This window comes from Danio rerio, chromosome 2 (assembly GCF_049306965.1).
Source record: "Danio rerio strain Tuebingen ecotype United States chromosome 2, GRCz12tu, whole genome shotgun sequence".
NCBI lineage: Eukaryota > Metazoa > Chordata > Actinopteri > Cypriniformes > Danionidae > Danio > Danio rerio.
Window position 1 is genome coordinate 42426756 of NC_133177.1, and position 27477 is coordinate 42454232.

General features: G+C 38.7%; 2 protein-coding genes across 3 annotated transcripts in view; one reads left to right on the forward strand and one right to left on the reverse strand.

Annotated features, from left to right (window-relative positions):
* The window catches only part of clstn2a (calsyntenin 2a), a 445439-nt gene that overhangs the window by 292570 nt on the left and 125392 nt on the right, over positions 1–27477 (forward strand). For both annotated transcript variants that reach the window (XM_073910342.1, NM_001159839.1), the window contains exons 5-6: positions 11598–11747; positions 27047–27232. In XM_073910342.1, coding sequence (XP_073766443.1) covers positions 11598–11747; positions 27047–27232 — 336 coding nt within the window. The remainder of the gene's footprint in view (positions 1–11597; positions 11748–27046; positions 27233–27477) is intronic.
* The window catches only part of LOC141378646 (uncharacterized), a 471123-nt gene that overhangs the window by 144490 nt on the left and 299156 nt on the right, over positions 1–27477 (reverse strand). The gene's annotated exons all lie outside the window — the stretch shown is intronic.

Genomic DNA, 27477 nt, shown 5'->3' on the forward strand with positions numbered 1-27477 from the left:
TGAATGGCCGCCGCCTCCTGAGCTTCCTGAATGGCCGCCGCCGCCTGAGCTTCCTGAATGGCCGCCGCCGCCTGAGCTTCCTGAATGGCCGCCGCCGCCTGAGCTTCCTGAATGGCCGCCGCCTCCTCAGCTTCCTGAATGGCCGCCGCCTCCTGAGCTTCCTGAATGGCCGCCGCCGCCTGAACTCCCTGAATGGCCGCCGCCTGCTGAACTACCTGAATGGCCACTGCCTCCTAAGCTTCCTCAATGGTCGCAGCCTCATGATCCAGGGCCACCGCAGTTCCACGCTCCAGGCCCTCCGCAGTTCCACGCTCCAGGCCCTCCGCAGCTCCACGCTCCAGGCCCTCCGCAGCTCCACGCTCCAGGCCCTCCGCAGCTCCACGCTCCAGGCCCTCCGCAGCTCCACGCTCCAGGCCCTCCGCAGCTCCACGCTCCAGGCCCTCCGCAGCTCCACGCTCCAGGCCCTCCGCAGCTCCACGCTCCAGGCCCTCCGCAGCTCCACGCTCCAGGCCCTCCGCAGCTCCACGCTCCAGGCCCACCGCAGCTCCACGCTCCAGGCCCTCCGCAGCTCCACGCTCCAGGCCCTCCGCAGCTCCACGCTCCAGGCCCTCCGCAGCTCCACGCTCCAGGCCCTCCGCAGCTCCACGCTCCAGGCCCTCCGCAGCTCCACGCTCCAGGCCCTCCGCAGCTCCACGCTCCAGGCCCTCCGCAGCTCCACGCTCCAGGCCCTCCGCAGCTCCACGCTCCAGGCCCTCCGCTGCTCCACGCTCCAGGCCCTCCGCAGCTCCACGCTCCAGGCCCTCCGCAGCTCCACGCTCCAGGCCCTCCGCAGCTCCACGCTCCAGGCCCTCCGCAGCTCCACGCTCCAGGCCCTCCGCAGCTCCACGCTCCAGGCCCTCCGCAGCTCCACGCTCCAGGCCCTCCGCAGCTCCACGCTCCAGGCCCTCCGCAGCTCCACGCTCCAGGCCCTCCGCAGCTCCACGCCCTCCGCAGCTCCACGCTCCAGGCCCTCCGCAGCTCCACGCTCCAGGCCCTCCGCAGCTCCACGCTCCAGGCCCTCCGCAGCTCCACGCTCCAGGCCCTCCGCAGCTCCACGCTCCAGGCCCTTCGCTGCTCCACGCTCCAGGCCCTCCGCAGCTCCATGCTCCAGTCCTGCCCCCGCTGCATGGTCCTGGCCCTCCATCCCTCCCCCAGTTCGGCCTCCGCTCCACCTCCCGCCTGAACAGTATTAGGAGTGTCTGGAAGCCACTCCTTAGAGGGGGGGCTCCGTCATGTTCACCAGCGAACAACCACCAGATGTCGCTGGTAAACACACACACTTAGAACTACACCTTTCCTGGACTACATTTTCATACATGCACTTCTCCCTGACACCCATGCTCACTCATCTAGCTTGATTACATTTGCACACCTGAGGACTTTCAGAGACTGATTAACACACACTATTTAAGCCACACATTCACCCCTTTAGTTGGCCGAGTCTTGTTCACTGTATAGTTGCATTACAACGCGGTTTCCTTGTCTTGTTTTCCTGTTTTGAACCTAGCCTTGTTTATTTAGTTATCCTTGTCTGCCGCCTGCCTTTCGACCTTTTGATTGTTAAACTGACTACGATTCTGGATTGTCCTCACATACCTGTTTGCTCCCGTATTGACCACTGCTTGCCTGACTGTGAATAAACCTGCACATTGGATCCTACCTTCTGTTGTGGTGTTACTCCCCGGCGTTACACCCATACATCTCTGCAATGACTCAAATAACTTATTAATAAAGTCCTCTGGGATGGCTAAGAGAGCATTCCTGCAGGACTCCCATAGTCCATTAAGATTTTTTTAATTCATCTTCAATGCCTTCTCCTTTATCTTAACCCAGACATGCTCAATTATATTTATTTCTGGTGACTTGGCTGGCCAATCCTGGAGCGCCTTGACCTTCTTTGCTTTCAGGAACTTTAATGTAGAGGCTGAAAGGAGTGCTGTCCTGCTGAAGAATTTGCCCTCTCCTGTGGTTTGTGATGTAATGGGCAGCACAAATTTCTTGATACTTCAGGCTGTTGATGTTGCCATCAACTCTGCAGATCTCTCGCACAGCCCCTATATCGAATATAACCCCAAACCATGATTTTTCCTTCACCAAACATGACTGATTTCTGTGTGAATCTTGGTCCATGTAGGCTCCAGTAGGCCTTTTGAATTATTTGTGTTAATTGGGATGCAGTTCAGCAGATAATTCATCAGATCAATGATCAACTAGAAGTCTAGTTTATATTTGTTGTTCTTACAACTGGGATCGGCGACAAGACTTTTGTCAGGTAGTATAGATTAAGTATAGAGTTAATGTTGGTCATGTTCACTCATCATCAACAGTGGTCATAATTGAATTGCATTATTTCTTAATGATCATAGCTTGAAAAGATGGAAATAAGAAAATTACCTATTTATTTACTCTGTCTCATGTGGTTTTAAACCTTTATTAGTTTTTTCCTTCACAAAAAAAAGATATTTTGAAGAATGCTGGCACCCATCTACTTCTATAGTAGGAACTACTATAAAACACTAGTAAAAACACTATGGAAGGTAAATGAGTGCCATCAACCAGCATTTTTCAAAATTTCATCCTGTGTTCAACAGAAATAAGAAACTCAAATTGGATTTAAAAAGGTGAAGTTGTGTAAATGATGACAGATTTTTATTTTGGTATCAACAGTCTCTTTAAGTATATAAATGATCATATAAAAAAACCAAATGAGACATACAGTGACCCTTCAAAATGTTATGGCGTAAAAAATATTACATGAGTAACAAAGGATCTTTCCTGATGTGCTTTACATTCAGTCCTGTTGTGATGTATTTAATACACGATAGAAGTGATAAAGCTGTTCACTTCTGTATGTCGCCTGCGATTCCTCTCACAGGTGAAAATGATTGAATTTGATTTGCCTTAGCCTCAGTTTTCTGTGTTCATCATTCACAAGCTGAGAATTGATGTCTTATTTGGTTATTGTGGAATGCATGAGTGAATTAAACGGCTCATTGGCCTCCCGGATGGCCAGAGCTTCATTCTTTGACACTCCTCTGCATGACAGAGAAACGATTCTAAGGTAAAGAGAGCTCGTGGATGATATCTGCAGACCGGACGCCCGTCTCTTCCTCTCTGGCGGGATGTCAGGCTGTCTCAAAGAGCTGCGGTCTCTTTCATGGGCTCAAGCTGAACTCAGAGCTCCTGTCTCGTTTCGCTTTCTCCTGCCGCGTCGGGCCCTGCCAGAGACTGCAGTGCGACTGGCATTGACAGGGCTCGGTTAGTGCCAGACGAGAGCTGAGTGATGCATAGGCCGCCCGAGTGGATTTTTGTTCTGAGGGCTTTTGGCTCCATCATTTACTGTGGATCAGAGGGCAAGAGTGAGTTATTAAATACAACAGGCCCACTGGCAGTGTGTTCTGCAGTCCAGAGAGAAGACGAGATGGAAGAGAATGAAATCGGGAGATGTACAGGGAAAAGATAAATAGTTTGAGTGTAGAAACGGTCACTAATGGAGGAGAGAGAACAATAGGAAACATGCTTGTTGTATGATTTGTTTCGAAAACAGATAGTTTACTAAAAATGCAGTATCATAAAGAATGTGTTGTAGCAAATTAGCTCAAAGTGAATTGAAAAAAATTTAAACGAGGCTTCAAAGGAATCGACTCATTAAATCAGAGCAAACAAATCATCCCACGATCATTCAAACAAACAGTTGACTTGAACTATGGTTATATTGCTATCAAAAATAAAAAAAACATTTTATCTTTAAGCAGGGGAACAATATCAAAGTTTAAGACATTAGATTCATAAATATGCACAGGCACCTTTACCTTATACAAAATGAAATTTTATTGACTAATTTAACAGAAACAGAACCACCTAACACAAACACACATTCATACAGTGCATCAAGAATGTATTTACAGTGCTTTACTTTTTTGTTACTGCCTTATTCCAAAATGGATTAAATTAATTTATTTTCTCATAATTCTACACACAATACCCCATAATGACAATGTGATTTTTAAAAAAACTGTATGTATGTATGTATGTATGTATATTAATCCGGGGTTGCCTCAGCGGAATGAACCGCCAACTTATCCAGCAAGTTTTTACGCAGCGGATGGCCTTCCAGCCACAACCCATCTCTGGGAAACATCCACACACACATTCACACACACACACACTCATATACTACGGACAATTTAGCCTACCCAATTCACCTGTACCACATGTCTTTGGACTGTGTGGGAAACCGGAGCACCCGGAGGAAACCCACGCGAAGGCAGGGAGAACATGTAAACTCCACACAGAAACGCCAACTGAGCCGAGGTTCGAACCAGCGACCCAGCGACCTTCTTGCTGTGAGGCGACAGCACTACCTACTGCGCTATATATACTATATATATGCCCTATATATACTATGTATATATATACATACATACATACATATACATATACACATACATATACATATATATATATATATATATATATATATATATATATATATATATATATATATATATATATATATATATATATATATATATATATATATATATATATAATCTGGAATTAATAATAATAATAATAGTAATATTAATAATAATAATAATAACAATATTAGCAATAATAATTTGCCAATAAGGCGAGTAAAAGAAAATTGTTCTTGGATTGAAATAGTTTTTTTTTTTTTTTTTACTTACTCCATTGCCAGTTTTTTTTAAATGCAACTTAAAATTAGTAAAAAAAAATCAATTAATAATAATAATAATAATAATAATAATAATAATAATAATAATTATTATTATTATTATTATTATTATTTAAAATAATAAAATTTGATTAATTTTGACGGTATTTAAATTTTATGCAAAATGTTTATTTATTTAATATTGTTTTAGATATTTGTCCTGGAAACGAGACAAAAACTCTAAATAAAAAGCAGTAGGTAATCTGCCAAAATGCTATCCATTAGCACAGGGGTCACCAATCTCGGTTCTGGAGGGCCGATGTCCCTGCATGGTTTAGCGCTAACTTGCCTCAACACACCTGCCTGGATGTTTCAAGTATACCTAGTAAGACCTTGATTAGCTTGTTTAGGTGTGTTTGATTAGGGTTGGAGCTAAAATCTGCAGGACACCGGCCCTCCAGGAACAAGTTTAGTGACCCCTGCATTAGCATAATATTTTTGAAAACACAGTTCCTCCCCTGTCTTCCAAAGCCACTCCTCCTAAAATCACGAAAGTGCACCTTAAAGATGACAGTAGACAACCCACTAGATCTTGTCATTTGCCAGTTATAAAAATGGTAAAGTACTTTATAATACTACAATTCTGAATAAAAAAACTGTATTATATCTAACACAAAATTGTCATGATATGCAATATTTCATGGATGCATGGATTGCTGGTCTCATTCCCTCCACGCTTTGTCCTACTGTGGGCTTAGTGCTTGTCTGGCGGCATGCAGGAATTCCTTTTATTTTTAAGCCATACTTACTTGCTATTTCAGAACGAATATTCAGATCAGCATGGCAAGCAATATAGGAAGTGCGTCACAGGTTGGCAATGTTAAAAAAATAAACCAATGTGATGAAATATAAAACCATTTTCACTTCAGAGAAGCTTGCTCGGTGGAATAGCGCTATTTACTGATGTTTTGTTATTAAACTAAAGAAAAATCTATGGATGCTGTAAAACCTAACTCATGAAATTAAAAATAGTCACATCAATCTATCGGCAGAAGATTTCAGAGGCTAAATGACACTTCCATGCATATAACCTATTTGTAAAACAACTCAATCTACATACTGTAAGCTATGATTGACTAAAATAGTCAATAGTTTGACTTGTCGGCCCAACAAATTTTAATTGGACGAACAAATTTTTAGTCTCATGCTTTACCCAGAATATTAAAACACATAAAAATACATTTAGATCATTTACTTTAATCATTACTATTGGAATGTAAAGATACTTTCAACCAGCACAAAAAAAAAAAAAAAAACACAATCCCCTTCTGCACCTTCAAGTTTTTAAACAAACAATTGAGTTTGTCCATGTTTAAACAACATATTTTGTTGTTGCTTCCAACATGGAGACCATGCAAACAATACAATAAGCAGAGATATCTTATATTTGATACTCAATTTTAAGTGAGTCATAAATGTGTATAACAAGAGAAGTTTGAATAAGAGAAGTGTAAGTGCAGGAAATGAGATATTGGGGGATTTGCTCAATCATCTGCACTGAATGCTGGAGACCATTAAATGTGTATTCTTTGTTCTGTATGCTTTTATTCTGTGAGAACAGAAAATCAAACACACGCTGAGGCGCATGCTAAAAGTTTCAATCAGAAGTGTCATGCCTATTCAAAATGAAGCACACTCCCCCTCAGATTTTGAACGCAACTTTCACAAAAAAAAGTATAATAATTATGGGGTGTGATTTATAGCAGATAAAGAAAAGTGTGGAACATTGTGGCTGAATTCTCTTGTCTAAATTAGCCCAATGCAATTGTACATTTAGCCTATTCCTAAAATGGAAAATTCTGTCATCTGTTAACTTTTTTTCTTTCTGTGGAATACAAAAGAAGCATATATAATGAAAGTGGAGATCAAAACAGCATTAAACAAAAAGTTTTAAAGCTTTTGATATTTAAATGATGACATCATGATTGCTTTGTGGTACTAACAACGTAGATTATTAATGTTATACCAACTTTTTAATGGCCTGTTTGACCATATCTTGAGTTGAAGTGTAAAACAAGACAAATATTTAAGACAAAAACAGAATTCAAAAAATAAAGTGAACGAGTTCATAACAGGGTGAGAACGTGGTGAAATTCGGAATTGTGGTGACAAAAACAGACGAGGGCTTTTCTTTTTCTAGACAGCTTTTCTAAATTGTTGCTCTGGTTTAGGGAAGTGAGCGGGCGGGGGGGTCAATTGGTAAAACTGGTTGGGTTTAATGAAGGAGGAGGGTGGGTCAGCCGATTGGCCGGTCGCGCAGTCAATTATTCGGTCAGTCAGACAGCGGCCTCTGGTGGATTGATGCGAGAACAGCGCGGTAGCGTTCGCTAAAAAAATTAAATGCAGCCATTTGTACCTCCTGTGACGTATTTTGCAGTCTCCAAAAACGTCCACGGTACTACGCGAGAGACGTTCGAAATACAAAAAAGCGCACACAGCGGCCTCTCGCGGATTCACGTAAACAAAAACTGCACAAATACGTACCTCCCGGACGTATTTTGTGGTCACCAGAAATGTCTGCTGGACTACGTTTTCAGAATGAGACTGGGTTGCACATAGTTTAAGACTTAAGAATTAAGCTGGCTATCATATTTGGTACAACTGCCAACAACAACTCCCTAATTTTACACTATTGGATGCCAAAGAGGTACAAACCTACCAAAACTGAGATATTAGTTGATACTTTAAAAAAGAAAGTTTTCATTTTTATCTTTATTCAAATTTTTTTTAAATAAATAAAAATGTACTTATAGATATGATTTAATTTCATGCACACAGTCCACAAGACTATTGGCAGAGGAATATGACATTTTTCATCATCTTCACAAAAAATGTGGTGTAATTTAGCCAAGGTGTAATTTATAAACTCAACGGCCACTTTATTAGGTACGTCTGTCCAACTGCTCGTTAACACAGATTTTTAATCAGCCAATCATATGGCAGCAACTCAATAAATTTAGACATGTAGACATGGTCAAGACAATCTACTGCAATTCAAATTGAGCATCAGAATGGGAAAAAGTTTTTTAAGTGACTCTGAACCTAGCATGGTTGTTGATGCCAGATGGGCTGGTCTGAGTATTTCAGAAATTGCTGATCTACTGGGATTTTCATGCACAACAATGATGATTTTCATGGGTTTACAGAGAATGGTTCGAAAAAAATTAAATATTCAGTGAGCGGCAGTTCTTTGGGCACAAACGCGTTGTTGATACTGGAGGTCAGAGGAGAATGGCCAGACTGCTTCGAGCTGTACCTCAAAAAACCACTTGTTGACCACTTGATAAACGCTGCCTGATCTGATGAGTCTCGATTTCTGCTGCGACATCGGGATGGTAGGGTCAGAATTTAGTTTCAACAACATGAAACCATGGATCCATCCTGCCTTGTATTCATGGTTCAAGCTGGTGGTGGTGCTGTAATGGTGTGGGGGATATTTTCTTGGCACACTTCGGGCCTATTAGTACCAGTTGAGCATTGTGTTAACGCCACAGCCTACCGGAGTACCTCCGGAGTACCTTCGGAAGGTGGTGGAACAGGAGATTTGCACCATGGACGTGCAGCCAACAAATCTGCAACAAATATTAACCAAAATCTTTGAGGAATATTTCCAGTACCTTGTTGGATCTATGCCACAGAGGATTAAGGCAGTTCTAAAGGCAAAAGGGGGGTCCAACCTGGTACTATGTACCCATTAAAATGGCCGGTGAGTGTACAATGAAAACAAAATAGGGCCAAGTATAGACTCTTGTGGAACCCCACCAAAAAAAAGTAACTGCACATGCAGAAACACAGACGAATCGAAAGTCCCTCGCATTCACCATCTCACCTACTTTGTCTCATTCTCTGTTGTCATCCTCTTGGTTTTATCTGTGTTGTACAGACAGAGCCTCATTGATAACTCACTGGAGGAGAACTGTTCCTTTTACAACTCCCCTGCTCTTAATCACACCACCTGACATTAGGTGCCGTAATCAGCTCCAGCAACTGAACTATCTCTCTTACACACACACACACGCCTCCTACTTTTTTCCACACACCTGTGTTTGTTGAAGTGTGGCTTTGAGGGTTTTTTTAAGGCTCACTTTAGCATTGTGGCTCTGAGGATTGGTGCAGACTTGGTCTGGGAGCCCAGAGCGACTGACCTCTATTCCTCATTGCTGTCTCCTTGACAGCACGGCTGGTCTCATTGAAATGCAGCCAGCAGGTAAAAATAACCACGGGCCCACAGACGTGTGAGAGCATCAAATCACTAGCTGCTAGTTCAGCCTCATCTGAACTCTCTGTCACCATGCAGTGCGTTCGGACTTGTCACCATACACACACACACACACAAATGACCCCGCAGCTATCTATAGTGACTGTGGGTGCCAAATGCTAAATTACACACATCAGTCCTGGGACAACAAGTGCTCATTACTCAAATAACAAAGACCAGGTTGAGAATCCATGGCATTATGGTTCTTTTACCTGAAGCTCTGCAAGTGTGCAGTCGGTGGTTTGCTGATTTTTCTGACACCTCTCAAGCTGCTGACCAGGGAAAATACTCATCGCTAAAAAAGCTTTTAGAGCTTGCTCTGGCTTCCTGCCACAGGCTAGAATGTCAAAATGTATACCTTTTAGCTTTTAGTTGATAAAGACTGACTCATACAACAATGTCAGATCCATACATCGTGTCTGTACATAGGTCTGGGTTAGTAATGAGTGACACTTCATATGTCTTGATTGAAGGAAAGTGCTTCTTACTTTAGCAGAACCTGTTTCCTAGTATATATAAAACATGATTGTGTACATCAATAAGTAAGTACACAGCTTTCCAAGCATCTTTTGTGCTGAACTTCTGAACTAAAAGGAATCAGTTTTTACAAGTTTAGTACGTTAACATTGTGTTACACTATTATCTGATGGTTTAATTTGATCTTTTATAGTTTTATCTTTTGTCTACATACCATTACTGTGTGATATTAAACTGTAAAAACATAAATATAGATAGTATACTGTAAGTACAGTTAAAAGAATCGGGATCATTTAGATGGGGTCAGTAAAGACATTTATCTTATTATATGTAAGAATTGGTGAACAGTAGGTGAAAATGATGGCTTAATTTTGTTGTGGAATCAGGTTTGCTCAACCAAATATTTATTTCTTAACTTTTCGGGTTTAAACGTTACAGTGCCTGACAAAAGTCTGTTGTTGTAAGATCAACCAATGATAAATTGACTTCTAGTTGATCATTTGGTATCAGAAGGGGTATATGAGAGGCAAATGACTCTAGATTACTGTTATTTTACCAAAATAAAATATGATCATGGCTTGCTTTTTAATTTTTTAATTAGGACAGTAAGGTCTGACTTGGCTTATACATAAGTCTTGTCACTTAACAGAAATACAGTATAGAATATAAAGTCATGGTGCAGAAAAATAATTGTGTATGACTTCCATGAGCTTGGAGGACTTCATCCATTCATCTCTGCAATGACTCAAATAACGTATTAATGGCAAAGAAAGTGTTCTTGCTGGACTCCCAGAGTTGATCAAGATATTTGGATTCATCTTCAATGCCTTCTCCTTCATCTTACCCCACACATGCTCAATAATGTTCTTGACTGGTGACTGGGCTGGCCAATCCTGGAGCACCTTGACCTTCTTTGGTTTCAGGAACTTTAGAGTGTCTGAATTATGAGGAGCGCTATCCTTCGACAGTCTTCTGCAGTATTTGTAATGATTGGGATGAACAGATGATTAATCAGAAAAATCTGCCTTCTGCCACTTTTGCAATTGATCAACTAGAAGTCAATATATTATTTGTTATTTATACAACTGGGATTGATGACAAGACTTTTGTCAGTCAGTGTAGTATTGTGCTGTCTAAAGATATATATATATATATATATATATATATATATATATATATATATATATATATATATATATATATATATATATATATATATATATATATATCATTTGTTATTTTGACATCTAATGCTATTGATATATTTAAAAATCATTGTAAAGGAAATCTCATTAGAAGTATGTATAGCAAAACAAATAAAATTTCAATCAATCACACTACTATAAAATATAAATCCATTGAAAATTTCCAAGCATTCCCCATTCCCTAATCTTTGTATATTCAAAACTGCATTTTTGTTCAAGTGAATAAAGCCTTGGTGAGCATAAAGGGCTTAAAACAAACAAACAAATTTTCAAACTAATTTTAATAGTCTGTGATTTTTAATCAGTAATTATAAAGCGTATTAATTAAAAGTTGGAATGACTGTTGAAAATGTGTTTTAATGACACCAGAGATACAAATCCCATTTGTTTTCTCCATAGAGGAACAGAAGGCGTATGCTGTTGAGCTGTATATTTGCCGTGAATATGTATTCAAAGTGTGAAGTCAAAATTTTTAATTTTATTAACCATATGTCCCACTTACATTACTTTATTTGCCATGAATGCAGATAACCATTACAAAGCCTTGTGAAATACAAAATACAGAGATTAGATGTAATTATTTTTATTCTAATTAGCAGCATTGCAAACGGTCTGGCAGATATAATCCATAATTGCTGAAACAGGGACACTAACGCTGTTGAAATTACATTTGTGATTGAAAACATTTGGCCAGAGTCATTGTATGGGAGCTTAATTATTGTTTAAAAGCATATGTTGTTGTGGTTGTATCTCAGGCTGGCAGCTGCAACGATTACAGATTGCTCTTTTAAGTTTTGCTTTCCATTTTCCACTTAGTGTGTTTAAATTTATTTTGCAAATGTTCTCACGTTTTGTGGCCTTGTTTTATTCATCTCTGCAGGCAACATAAGAAACACAGAGCGACTGAGCTTCGACAAACAACAGCACTATAAAATCATGGTGACGGCCTACGATTGTGGCCAGAAGAGGGCGATGGAGAGCGTTCCAGTTCACATTGACGTCAAACCAGTGTGCAAGCCAGGCTGGCAAGGTCAGTGGATACTTAATCTGTTGACTTATGCTTTTCACCATTCAAATTAGCTTCATATTCTGTAGTTTTCTAAGCAGCATCTTTTGCTAATATCACACTGTAGCGTTCATCCATTGCAATTATCTTTTTTTGTTGCTTAAGGGTTTTTTTTATTTTTTTGTGTGTGTGTGTGCTCTCTTTGACATTGCTTCTTGTGATTCACACTATTGTTCTGTGATTCTATTGGGGGAAAAGCGAGAAATTTCATTTAGCAGTTGTCATGTCATGTAGCAGTTGACCGACTATCATTGAGATGAATGGAAATGCTAACAAATCGGTTTCTCCAGATACTATTGACTTTTTTCTGGGGTTTCAAGGCTGCGTCTTTTTCAAAAGAAGTCTTTTGTCTTTTTTTCACAAATGTCTCAGATACCCTTCGGCAATGGTTTTCAACATGTTGAAGGTCACTGAGGGTTTTTTGGAGGTCAACTGTTTGTATTCATATTTTAAAATCTATTATTTATTGAAAGAAGTGTTTGGAACTTAATACAAAATGGCAATTCCCTTCTATATACTGTAGAAGTGAATGGCTGCTGATTTTCACAATGTTAATAGTCACTGTAAGTTAAAAGTTTAAGTCATGCATTATTGTTCTCTATAAGTATGATATTCCAGAATGACCTCATGGCAATTCATAACTTTTTTGAATTTCTAACTAATTTTAAGAGTTTACACTCAGATATTGGTTGATAATAAGAGCAGTTTTGGCATGCTGAACCCTGAGCTTGGAGATAATTGAGCCCAGGGCCCTAGCCGGGTCAATGAGCGTAAATCATGGTTTATACTTCTGCGTCAAGTGATCGGCGTGACACACGGCCTTGCACATAGTCGTGCGTTTATACTTCTGCGCGCTGTTTCTGTTGCTCCGCAATACACTTCCGAAACGATAGTTAGCAGTTGGTGTTTATTTTTCTCTGTGTCAAGTTTCTTTGCTGGTGTTTATTTTTTCAGAACACTTCCTTAATGTACAAGTGTCTCAAATTAGCTCGTTTTGGGGTGGGAGTTGGCAGACGTGCAACAACTTTAATTAAAAGGTAAACACAAACAGCAACCTCCATCTGGAGCTTCTTCACAGGACTCCACATTTGTAAACACACACTACATCACGCGGCTCTCACCTCCACGCACACTCGTCAGCGATACCAAGCCGACCAATCACATAGTTTGCGCTATGCGCATGCATTACATTTTTTGAGAGGTGGCTGACTGTGAGGGTTATGCGTCCACACGTATGCTGCGCTGTAGCATAACGCTTGACGCAGAAGTATAAATAAGCCTTAAAGGGCCATGACACCCCCCACTTTTGGTTAAAGTCTACTTCAGAATTTTTTCAAAAGATGCATGATTAATGGGCGTGGAGCTCCGCGAGCATCAAGCAGGAGTGGGCGTGGCCAGCAGGGGAGAAGGGGAGCGAATAACTGTTGTTGACAGTTAGCTCACAAACTGAGACACAAACCGTGAGGAGACGCATGAGTTTATAGTTCACAAAGTTAAAATGCAAAGAAATAAACAGTAATTTAATGCCCTGCTACATTTGTCATTCGTAATTTCATATACACATAACCACAATTTATATCATTATAAAGATAAGTGTGTTCATGTAAACACTATAAATGAGGATTCTTCCTCGATCCCTGTGTGTAAATTATAGATCTTGAATGCAGACTCAGTGCAGCAGGTCTCCTGACCTGTCTATTTTAACCATTAGCCCTTCTGGTAATATAGAGGATTTAGGCAAACACAGCAGCACGGCGATATGTCTGAATGTGAATGAACTCCTGATAAAAGTCAACGTCCGCCATTCTTCAATTCTCGTACTGCTCTCCCGACAAAAATGCTTGCAGCACACACACAGCTTTGCTGTATGATCGGCCCTGACAGGATCGCGGAGAAAAAAACATGCAACAAACCCCGTGGATCATGGAAACAAACACATACGAGCCTTCATAAACGGCTACTGCGTGCCGCTGGTCTGTGTCATACAGCTTGCTTGAAACTGGCAGGTCTGTCTTCTGAAAGCATGTGCTCTCATGAATAATTAAGCAGCCGGCTCTTCTCATAGGATAAGAAAACTCCGCTATGAATAATAATGAGAAACTGACGCGTCATCATTGCACTTGCAGTACTGCGCTACGTCGCCGATTTTGATCCCGCCCCAAAAATAATTTTAAACCCCGAAGCTGAAATTAGCTGACAAAAGCTCTAAATTATCCTGTTTTCCCCACAATCAAAGCTGACAGGTGCTAACATTGTCTTAATTGATGCTCAACACACACAAATCTGTTAATATAAAAAAAAAGTTATCCAGGGTGTCCTGAACCTTTAAGGTGGTAAGGATAAGGTAGTTCTCAAGAGCTCCCCCTGGTAAAGGAGGAAAGGGGGAAATGGGGTGGATGGGGGGATTCTTCAAAAAATTTAAATAAGGGAGTAATTCTAGTCGGGCTATTTAGTAAGTTTGGAATTATCCGATTGGCTTGCTAATGATTACATATGAGAGACCAGTCGGGATCAATCATATCACATGCTTCTCTCGAAATTAGTTTGGATATGGTTATGTACCCATGCCAACACGGGGAGAACATGCAAACTCCACACAGAAATGCCAACTGACAAGCTGGGACTTGCTGGAGAATTCTTTTTTTAATTCATGTTTTAATTTAAGTTTTCATTAAAATCACCCACATAGGGATGTTTTCTGTCTGATGGATAAATATAGTCTAGATACCCATTTATTTCCTATGGTGGTCACTTTTGACCGGGAACACCCTAGGACAGGTGTAACAAGGTTGACTAAAACACAAAATTATATATTAAACGTATACATATAAAACAAATATAGCAGATAGAATATTCAAACTCAAAAGAATGTGTTCTCTTATCAGACATCACCATCAATATGCTGATTTTCCAGAATTTCAGTGAAAAATGTCTCAGTGGCAGACTCTAGTTTCTATTCCTGTCTCGCCTCCTCCCCGAACCTCCATCCGCAAAATGGTCAGTATTGTGACTCAGTGGAGTAGTCTGTTCTCAGAGACCTCCGTGATCCCTTGTACTGTTCTCCTCTCATCTGTGGCACACACTGTTAGTGGTCTTAACTAGATCGATATCTGTGGACTCCCTCTTCCCAGAGGAACTGAACAGCAGCTGGACACACACACACTTACACTGACCTCTCTGAAAATGCCTAGAATTCCTTTAATATCTTATGCCTACGCTACAAGGCTGACCGGTGCCTTTTACATATGCTGTGGTAATGGATTTGTTCTAAACAGTCAGTAGGCAGAGCTTTCGACATCATTAAATCTGAGAAAAAAAGACGAGGTGGCTTTTTTCACAGTTTACCTCCTTTCACACATCGATTGAGGCGTGGAAAATATCTGCAGATGAATTCAATTCACAGGCTTCAGTTGAGCCATTAAAAAGCGGATGTCAGGAGCTGGAGAGACAGACGCCTAATCACTGTCATCTAAAATCGTGTTTAGAGCGTGAAAGAAGATGGAGGGGAAAATCTTTCTCACTTCCACCAGGAGAAGTTAGACAAACCCAAGTCCTTTTGAGAGAGACAATGTAGCTAATCCGGTCATGAAAAATAAGAAAGCTTTTAAGCCGTTTAAGTGCAGTTCACACATTTTTTTTGATCACTTTAAAGATGCTTACTTTAAAAATTGCTGTCATTTAGTCATGTATTTTATGACAACCCTGTTTGACTACATTGTTAAACCAGTTTAATTTGAAATACTTAAACTTTGCTTGGGTTAAAAAGAACTTAGGTTAGGTTATGTTAATGATAATAATGCAGGTTATTGGAAATAAAAAATGCAATACTATCCACCCACCCGTGCATTCATCTATTCATCCATCCACAACCCATTCATCCATTCTTCTACTTACCCACGCACCAATCCACCCATCCATCCATCCATCCATCCATCCACCCATCCATCTATCCATCCACCCATCCACCCATCCATCCATCCATCCATCCATCCATCCATCCATCCATGCATTCATTCAGCCATTCCTCCCCATCCATCTATCCATACTTTCATCTACATGTAGTTAATTAGTGACAAATTTTCATCCCTCCATCCTTCCATGAATATAAACACCATCCATCAATCCATTCATATATATTTAATTAAACTGACAAAGTTCCATCCATCCATCCATCATTATACACACCTACCCATTCATCCCCCCATACATCCATCTATCCATAAATATACACATTTTATACACCTACTCGTCCATCCATCTATATGTAGTTAATTAAGCTGACAAATTTTCACCCATCCAGCCATCCATCCATCCATTTGTAAATACACACATATACACACCTACCCATCCATCCATCCATCTACATGTAGTTAATTAAACTGACAAATTTATATCCATCCATTATTATACAAATCTACCCATCCATCCATACATCCATCCATACACCTATATGTAGTTTATTAAACTGACACATTTCCGTCCATTCATCCATCCATCCATCCATCCATCCATCCATCCATCCATCCATCCATCCACCCATCATCCATCTATCCATCCATATGTAGTTAATTAAACTGACAATTTTTCTCCCATCCATCCAATTGCCACATTTTCATTCATCCGTCCATACATACATACATACATACATTCAATCGTTTCTTTGCTGATTTCCTATAGAATCTTTTGGTTGATATCCGCGACTCATGTGTGTTCCATTTCTAAGCACAGTTGCATTTCCAAACACTGCTTGGCTATCATTTTAAGCAAATAATCCTATAGTTATTACAAAAGTTCTCTACTGTACATGGTTAAATCAATAGGCTGTTTCAGAAGTCTGTCTGAAATTCATTTTACACAACATAGATTTACACAAACATTGCCTCCAGAGTCACTTCCTGCAGTGGCTGTGATTTTGTAGTGTGGAATTTTGGAATAACATTTATGTTGATCCTGGAACATCATTACCAATCCCAAAAATATAATCCATACCTAATCTCTACCCCTAAACCAAACTCTAACTATAAATTATTCCAAAGATCAGAGGGGATTAATAGTGTGATGACAATGATGTAGAAGTAAAAGTCCCTGTGCATGTACCCCATTGCTGACTAAAAAACATTTTGTGCACAAATGGTTCTTGGCATTCTTTAAATTTTAATTCTTTCAAGTCAAAATAAAAGAAAATCAGGATTTGAGGACGAGTACATGAAGGCAGTTTTTGGTGAACTGTCCCTCTAAGATGGATTGTGTCATACAGAATTCTCAGTTTTTTAATTGGGAGACAATTTCACTATTCAAACTTTAATTCCAAGTGTCACACCGTCTCGTCATTGTACAGTATTTCATCTCCTCTTCCTCACACTTGTCAAGGTGACAGTACAGAGAGTGTGAATCTGCTCCGAGAACAGTATCCTGATTTAACCAATTAAAACAAGTGAGTTCCACCTGTTTGTTGAAAGAATTGGGTGTGATCTGGAATGGATTTAGATGAGTTATTACCTGGAGAGAGAAACATGGCTCTCGATGCCAAGAAGGGACTTTATTCAGTTAAAGGGCAGCTTCCTGTACAAGCAAGCCAAAATGTCAGACTCGAGCGCATTAGACGCAAATCGTGTAAATCCTCAACCCCTTTGCAATACAGTTTTCATGTTAGGGTTTTGGCAGTGATGCAGTTCAACGAGCGTGTCTGTTTGACTCGCATGAACAAAGCCACAAAGTTCATGTTCACAACAACTTTCAAATGATGCAGTTTATTTCTGCCATTCTTTTAACACAAAAACAGATATTAAGTGGCTGTATGTACACTGTGTATGCGGCTAAATATATAATATTGTTTTATAAAATATGGCTTTATAGAATCCAATAATTCAATGTGAAGGCATTACTAAACAGAACAAAACATGAGCTACTAACATAATTTAATAGTTTATTTAGAACAAATCATTTTATGTTTCATAATACACAAAACAGCAGCTTAAAAACCTTTGAAAAGATTACGATTAAAATGATTTTTAAAAAAAGCAAAGACTACCTAACTGGCATATAAAACACAATCCCATCTGAAAATAGTAATTTTTTTGACATTTCAATATTTTTCTCCTACCAATATGTAGCTTTTTTATTTATTTATTTTTAATTTGTGCAATCTCAGCAGTTCATTCCACTGTGGCAACCCCAGATTAATAAAGGAACTAAGCCAAAAGAAAATGTTTGTATATATGTATGCTCGCCTTTATTAGGTACACCTTACTAATACATGGTTGGACCACTTTTGCCTTCAGAACCGCTTAATCCTTTGTGGCATCAATTCAACAAGGTACTGGTAATATTCCTCAGAGACTTTGGTTGATATTAACATTATAGCATCACACAGTTGCTGCAGATTTGTCGGTAGCTCATCCAAGATGCAAATCTCCCGTTCCACCACATCTAAAGGTGCTCTATTGGATTGAGTTCTGGTGACTGTGGAGGCCATTTGAAAACAGTGAACTCCTTGTGTTCAAGAAAACAGTCTGAGAGGAGATACTGTAAGTAGCCATCTGAAGATATGTGGTCATAAAGGGATGGACATTGCCAGCAACAATACTCAGGCAGGCTGTGGCATTGACACGATGCTCAATTTGTACTAATGGGCCCAAAGTGTGCCAAGAAAATATCCCTCACCACCAACACCAGCCTGAACCGTTGATACAAGGCAGGATGGATCCATGCTTTCATGTTGTTGATGCCAAATTCTGACCTTGCCATCCGAATGTCACAGCAGAAATCAAGACTCATCAGACCCAAATTATATTGTCAAATTTTGGTGAGCCTGTGTAAATTGTAGCCTCAGTTTCATGTTTTTAGCTGACAGGAGTGGCACCCGGTGTGGTCTTCTGCTGCTGTAGCCCATCCGCCTCAAGGTTCAATGTGTTGTGCGTTCAGATATGCTCATCTGCATATCTGACGAGTGGTTATTTGAGTTACTGTTGCTATTCTATTAGCTGGAACCAGTCTGACTAATCTTTTCTGACATCAAGGCATTTGCACACACTAAATATTTTCTCTTTTTCAGACCATTCTCTGTAAATCCTAGCGATGGTTGTGCTTGAAAATCAGAGTAGATCAGCAGTTTCTGAAATACTCTGACCAGCTTATCTGGCACCAACAACCATGCCACGCTCAAAGTTACTTAAAACCACCTTCATTCTGATGCTCGGTTTGAACTGCAGCAGATCGTCTTGACCATGTCTACATGCCTAAATGCATTGAGCTGCTCCCATGTGATTGGCTGATTAGAAATTTGCGTTAATGAGCAGTTGGACACGTGTACCTAACAAAGTGGCCGCTGAGTGTATTTTTGTATGATATGTTCATCTCCCAATTGGGTTTAAAGGTAAGGTTTGTTGCCATGCCACCTTTAAAACATATTTTGCGACTAAACTTTAAATAAATTTCTAATTAGCCACTAAACTGAAAAAAAGAACATTTAAGGACATTTAAATGTCCAAAAAAGGACATTTACATCTGATAACTACCTTTAAGCACATTTACTGTTTACTTCTCTCACAAAATGACATAAATTTGTGTTACATGTTGAATTAAAACTGTGTTTAATGTCCATTAATTTGTTGAAAATGTGTTTAGAAGGAGAATAATTGTACTCCTGTTTTGTTTTTGCCATCTATTTTTGATGTTTTGTTTTCTTTTTTATGTGACCAAGCAGTATACATTTAAAATATATATTTTAATTATTAATTATAATTTATTTCAATTGGAATATGTATTACACTGTTAAATGTGTCAACTAGAGCAATTCTCTTCTTCTCTGATTCCCCTTTAAGTATTTTTATAAGCATGGTAAAAAGACCTTTTCCCTTCTTTTTTTTTTTCTCCTCAAGCACTTGTTTGTTTCAGGGTCACTGCTGTTTCTGAGGTGCCGGTATCATCTAAAGCATGATGGGGTCTTAAGATGTGTTGACAGTCGCTGGCAGGTTCCTTCGCCCAGAGAATAAGCAGTTGTTGGCGGAGCGATTGCATGGCTTGTGTTGTCAGTGTGATTCATAAGATGTAAGGACTGAGTGACGATCATGACAGGCACCACCGAGGTGAAGGCCGAGGATTTCTGGTTGTAACGCTTCCCGCTTGCATAAGCGTGTAATTGGGCAGCCTCTCTTTGTCTCTGGTCAAATCCCATCTGTCAACACTGATCTCTCCATCACTTCGTCCGGTGGTCCGTCTTGCCGAGTCGCGTCCGCTGAGAGTGACAGATCTCTCATTGAGCGCAGGAGCCATAGAAAACTGGCACTGCCAATCAGGTCGACATGTACATGGTGTCATGGTGTACAGAATATTTGCTGAGGGAGAAAAAAAAATGATTGGACTTGATTTAATCCTTTAGGAATAAAATGAGCTCAGACTGAATTTGAGGCAAATAATTTGGCCTGTGCAGTAAGGAGTTATAGGAGTAATAATATAATATAATATAATATAATATAATATAATATAATATAATATAATATAATATAATATAATATAATATAATATAATTAATATAATATAATACAATATAATATAATACAATATAATATAATATAATAAAGTATAATATAATATAATATAATATAATATAATATAATATAATATAATATAATATAATATAATATAATACAATATAATATAATATAATAAAGTATAATATAATATAATATAATATAATATAATATAATATAATATAACAAAATATAATAGTTTAGTAATATTAAATTGTATTTTTAGTTATGTGTTCACTTGTAAAAATGCAAAACAAACAAAAAAAAGCTATGTAAAACCTGCTGCTGAATTTAAATTAGGGATTAAAATTAAATAAAAAAAAAACATATAATTTTTCAATATATTGTTTATAGAAACTTTATCTGAGTTGAAGGTGAGAAAGAAGCACAGTCAAGTAAATAGTTTTAAGTCAGAGATGCCCAAACTAGTGACTGTGGGCCCATTCTAACCTTTGATTTGGCTCAACATCCCATTTGAGAACAGAGGAGGAATGATGGGGAGGTGGTTGGAGTAATTAACTTTGACAAAGATAGTCATTTTAAATTAAATGTAACATTTTGTTTGCTTGTTTTGTAGTTTGTTTTGTAAATGAATCTGATTTTTAGAAAATGTAAATACTGTCGTGCAATGGACAGAGGGCAGTGTACAAGACATCGGTGAGCAAATAAAGGCAAAGGCAGGTGTCAGCTTAGTGTATTCAGCATTAAACTCTATTGTGTCATTAATAGCATTGTTTTCACTTTAATAAATTCATCACACTTTTTTTTCAAACTGTATTAGTTATAAAATTAGAAAATAAATTAGCAAATAATGGAAAATGGAAACTTTGGTGTAATAGGTTTTTGTATATTTACCTTCAGCCCACAGCCCTCAATCCAGTTTGGTTTTTCTTTCTTAAGAAAAAGTTTGGGCACCCCTGATTTAAGTGATAGAAGTGTCTGTTTGTACGAAAAATGATAGAAAAAAGATTTTTTGTTTGTTAATTTTTATTATTATATTTATTTTAAATATTTTACACTAAATGGATCATTCAAGCTGTCTTCTTTTTTTTTTTTTCGTGTTCCCAATTGTCATTTTCTTGTATGCGGCTTTCTTTATCTAATTTGTAATCCATGTCACACGCATGAATCCCTTATTTTTCTCTTTTTTCTGATTTCAGTATAACTGCATACAATTTATTGACATTACTGCATTAAACATATTTGTATTAATTATAAATGATTTTCCTCATTGATTGAAATATTAATTTAAATGTATGCATGTGTGTGCTGTATCTGCGCCTGTGTGTGCGCGCTTGATAGCTTTAGTTCCTTTTAAATGCAGAGTCATCACAAAAGGGTAATGATTTATGCTGATATTGTCGAAAACCTCCCTTTGCCTAGAGCGTTTCCCAGACTTTTGAAGGGCAATGTAATTTACAGTCGACAATGGAAAGTAACAAAACAAATTTCAAACTGTACATCTATTCATCAGCAGGTTTTTAATTAAACCCATTAAATGAATCGTTGACCATTTCCTCATCCAGATAAAAACAAAACTTCAAATTCAGACCAGCTCTTTTCAAAACTACCACACTTAGTAACAGTAGTGCTTATTGATTTTTTTTTTATCAATTTATGTGAAGCAAACAGTTTAAATGTGACCATCATCACGTTCTTTTTATTTTTCTCCTTTTCTCACTAATAGTTTCCTGTCACTCTTCACTACACACTCTGATTAGATTTCAGAAAGTGCAAACATAAAATTAGAAGAATATAAATTTACAAACGCACCACTTCCAGTCACATAATTAGCATTACATTCATCCGTGACAAACTGAAGACAGCATCATAGTGTAAACTCAATGTCCACAGTGCACCTGTAATGTAACCTTTCCTCTGCTTCGTGCCGCCCTTATGCCCCTCACATCCCCATTATTTTTCCTCATGCGTTGCTGGAAATCCCAGTCTGTTCCTCTGACTTCAGTGATTCCAGTGGTGATATTAGTCCCTGCGCTGCTCTGCTGTGACTTTTTGGCGTCTGTGGCATTTGCGAATAAGCAATGAATGTTTAATGCCGCAGTTAATGTTAATCGTCACCCTGAGGTCCTGGAATGGGTCTTTCTATTGAACAGAATGAGTCTGGCCTCTGGCTTTGGTGTGTTTGGGTAATCGAGGGAATTATTCACTCTCCGGGGAGTAGATGAGTCATTATGCAGCGCAGACACAATGTTGTTTTGATGCTGCCATGCCTCCAGAAGCATTGTGTGTCCCTTGTCCTATCGCACTCATTGCCTCGTGATGGAGGATTAGAAGAGGATCTTTGATTAAGATGATCTTTTGGGTGGTTTTGTATAAATAAATTTAATAAAATGTTGGCGGATAATAAGTGTTTTAGATGTTCTTTTTTGTCTGAAAATTAAAAATCTTAAGCCAATAGAAGTGACTCTGTTGTTTTGTAAACTTTTTTGTTTATTTATTTTTTGGTCTGAAAAAAAAAATTCAAAAAGGAAAAGAGAAAACCATGATGCATTATATGCAGACCTGGGGCCTTATGTATTAATGCTGCGTACGCACAAAAACGCTGCGTACACCAGATTTTACGCTCACGTTTAGATTTACTAATGAACCTGAGAATGTGTTTTGGTTCGCACCAAATTCATGTCAGGCATATATGAATTTCTTATGTGTGTTTGTTTTTTTTCCATTGGCAACTCCCAGAGGCAATTATGTTAAATTGCACACTATAAAGTGGTGTACCATCAAAGTATCCTAAGGGAACTGGCAGACTACTCTGGGTTAAGTCAGTCGTCTTTGAGCCGTGCAATGCCAGCTGTATGTGACGGGATCATCCGCATGTCTAGCAGGTATATAAGGTTTCCATACCATGCAGTGGACAAGCCAAACATTAAAGTGCAATTTGCAGCGAATGCCGGTTTTCCCACTGTAATCAGAGTGATCGACTGCACGCACATTGCTAAAAAGGCACCGTCTGAAGACAAATTTGCATACATGAATCATAAACATTTCCATAAAATGAATGTGCAAATAATATGTGATGCTCAAATGCGCTTAACAAATATTGTGGCAAGGTTATCCATTAAAGACGTGGCTGTTAACCCCCTTTAACAACCCACAAACCGACCAAGAGCGCAGATACAATGATGCTCATTCTCACACTCGGTCAGTTGGCACTACTGTGGATACATTTTGGGCAATTGGGCAGCTGAAATGCCGGTGGCGCTGCCTTGATAAGAGTGGAGGGGTGCTGCTATAACACCCTAACAAAGTGCTTCTCTAATATATCTGTGTCCCACAGACACGAACACTACTCCAGACAGTAGTGTCCTCCACAACTGAGGCAACTCTCTCCTCAAAGGGTGTTAGTTCATCATCCCCTGTTCCCCCACTTGTTTGGTCCTTTGAAGATTGGCAACTATTCTGCTCTAAACCTGCACCTTTACATCAGACCAATTCTTTTTTAATTCACTCACAGTGCGATGTTCAGACTCCCCTGCGGTAACCGCGTCAGCTAAACTCTCCCACTCTAAACTGCAAATAACAGTTTTTCTTCGGTCTACCTCTGATAGGAGCACCTCCAATTCACATTCTGTAAAGTTTCTCTTCTTGCTTGCTTTTGCCATTGCTTTTTCGTATGGTTTTGCCAAAGTGGAGTCATTACCATATTTATACGGGGAAGGTGAAATGGAGAGGTTTTGCGCTCATGCACCTGCGCTCGATTTCATGTTAATTCAGATGTACAAAGAGGATATGCGTGGGATTCCACGTACAGTGTTTCATACATCTGATTTTTAATTGCATATGCACAGCTTTGTCTGTACGCAATGTTTTAGTATTAATTCAACGCAAGTCTTTGAACATGAGGTCCCAGATGTTTTAATTCATCTTTTGGTGGTTTTGTAATGGAAAAAAAAAAAAAAAAAACATTGGTTGATTAGAAGTGAACCCGAAGATTGTAATTTGGTGTCATTCATTCATTCATTCTATTTCCTTTGGCTTAGTCCCTCATTTATCAGAGGTTGCCAACTACAACTATTCCCGCACATGTTTTACTCAGCGGATGCCCATCCAGCCACAATCCAATACTGGACAACACCAATACACACTCGCGCTCACACACACACTCATATATGGCCAATTTTGTATATTCATTTCACCTGTACCACATGTCTTTGGATTGTGGGGAAACCGGAGCACCCGGAGAAAACCCACACAAACACAAGTAAAACTCCTCACAGAAATGCCAACTGGCCCAGTTGGGACTCAAATCAGCAACCCTCTTGCTGTGAGATATAACAGTGCCCCTGTGTCACACATAATTTTTTGTTTTTATATGAAAAAAAAATATATGATGGATTACAATCAGACTCATAGATTTGGAGTCTTTTAGTGGTTTTGTCTGAAAAATATTTAAAAAATAATGGTTGAGTAGAAGCAGACCTGTGTTTTGGAGTCTCTCTTGGTGGTTTTGTCTGCAAAATAATTCAAAATGATGATGGGTTAGAAGGGGATGTGCTTTTCAAGTGACTGTTTTTGTCTGGGAAAATAAAACGAATGGGGATCAAAAGCTGACATGCTGTTACAAAGTCTTATTTGGCGTTTTTGTCAGAAAAGTTTGTTGGTCGCTTATACATAGTGTTTTGAAGTGAGTTATAAAGCATCTCTGCTCAGTTTATCTGGGGCAAAACGGCTACCTCAGATATTCATGAGGAACTTTTTTAAGACCTTTCTCTCTAAAGAAGGTGGAGATGGAGGCCTGTGGTACTGCACTGTCGCCCCATTTTATCCACAGTAGTGCCAATGAATAATGTAATAAGATATTCAGTTAGGGAAACGGGCTGAGGGAATATCTCTCAGCTGAGGTGAATACAAAAGCACTCGATTCTCTGAATTATACAGCGAGAGTCCATAAAGGCCAACGAGGAAGAATGAGATGTTTTATCTTAGGGTTATTCTTACTCCAAGCCTCATGTTTTATGAAGAACACAAGAGAGAGTAATGTAACATGTATGAACTGATAGGGATGCACATAGTGATGCATCAGCCTTGACCAGGATGACAACATGCATCAAAGAAAGCTAAATAAAACCAATAAAATGTCAAAAAAATGTCCACATGGATCTGTTTTTCCTTTAGCCTTGCTGTTTACTCTAAAGCGTGGCTTTCATCGCAATTGGTTTTACCTTTTCATGTTTGTAGTGAAAGATAAAAAAGGATACCACTCAGATGTACAAATCTGATATGTGAAGAGCACAGATGCTGTAGTGACAGAAGAACTCAGGTATGACAGCAAATAGTATGTGTGTCACAGTGATTTTTGCTTAGTTAAAGGTTCTTAAAGTGTGATGCAAGAAAATATGATACATATTTAGGATTAACACATATTTTTGATACACATTTTTGATACACATTTTTTCAGGTTTAATAAATAAATGGTTTCAATAATTCTTTTTGTGGTGATAGTATAATAATAATAATTATTATGATTAATATTATTATTAACAACAACAACAACTATTATTATTATTATTATTATTATTATTATTATTATTATTATTATTATTATTATTATTATTATTATTAATAATACAACCACTACCACTACTACTACTACTACTATTACTACTACTACTACTACTGCTAATAATAATAATAATAATAATAATAATAATAATAATACTTGTTGATAATAATAATAATAATAATAATAATAATTATTATTATTATTATTATGATTATTATTGTTGTTGTTATTAAGAGATAAAAAAATGCATTTTAGGAAGTATTATGAGCAATATCACACTTGTTACAGTGCAATATGGCTGTATATTGGCACTGGTGGGAGGCCTTGTGCCTTAGGGTCCCACCAGTGAATATATACAGCCATATCGCACTGCTGCGAGTGTGATATTGCGTTTCTACAGTAGTTTTACGGCATAATTGTGTATATAAAAAAGGAAATCAAAATGGAGAGTCTACAAAATCATTTTGTTCGAGGAACTACTTTCTTCCACCAGTCCTTCATATCTGCAGCTGGTCAGCACAGCCGAAATAGTTGCTAATTTACCAACATCACTTTAGAGCTAGTATTTGAATGACTAGCGTAATACCCAAAGTGATGACAAAGCAGGACATTTTGCTCACATTTTAAGATTATAAGGCTGAACAGTATGAAATTCCATCAGTCTACAGAACTTTTCCAGTATTTCTCTATCGCAGTCAGGAGATCACAATACTTAACCTCGTAAGAGACAAAGCCAAGCAAACAATACCAGATACACTACCATAAATACAGCACTAAAACTTACAAAACAGAGACATAAACTTAGTGTCACTCACCAGTTTTAAAATGATTGGATCAGCTGTAATTTTATTTTTATTATGTTTTTTTTCTCCCAAGGAAGTATGATGCGGTCTCTGTCGCCATCTTGTGGCGGAATGTCAACCATCTTTGCTCTGTTAAATGACGGGCTAACAGCCGCTCATACTCTGAATCTCTGAAATTTAAAATAATTAAAATAGGCACTATCCTTATAAATAAACTGCATAGTTACAATCTAAACAACTCCATTCTCTACTAAAAAAAAAAAAAACCCTCAAAAGTACATCATGTTGTCCAACAGCAGCGAAACTGGTCAAACTGTAACATTTTTCATTCATTTAAAACATTATTGCAAAACAACTGTCTCACCTCTTCAGTTGCTAATATGTTGTTGCTTTTTTCCCCGCTAGGTTGGAACAAGCGTGTAGATTATGAACCTGGAACAGGCAGCAAGCAGCTCTTTCCCAAGATGCACCTGGAGACCTGCGATGGCCCCTTATCCTCAGTGCGAGCAATGGTGGAGCTACAGACCAGCCATATTGGAAAGGGCTGCGACAGAGAGACCTATTCCGAGAAGTCTCTGCAGAAGCTTTGCGGTACTGTCAAATTCAGCAGAAAATATCAGCACATCCAGAATTGCAATCAGTTTCACATTTGCTTCAGAAATGCTGCTTTATTGTTGAGTATTTGAAACCGGGTAATGAATATTTCATTCTGCATTGCATTTCCACATTTTTTTTACATTTAGATTGTCTTTACCAGCTCTCTCTTGAAATAATTTTTTAAAAGCACTAATAATTTAATAAAACTGGTAAAAGTAACTATATCAAAACACAAAATG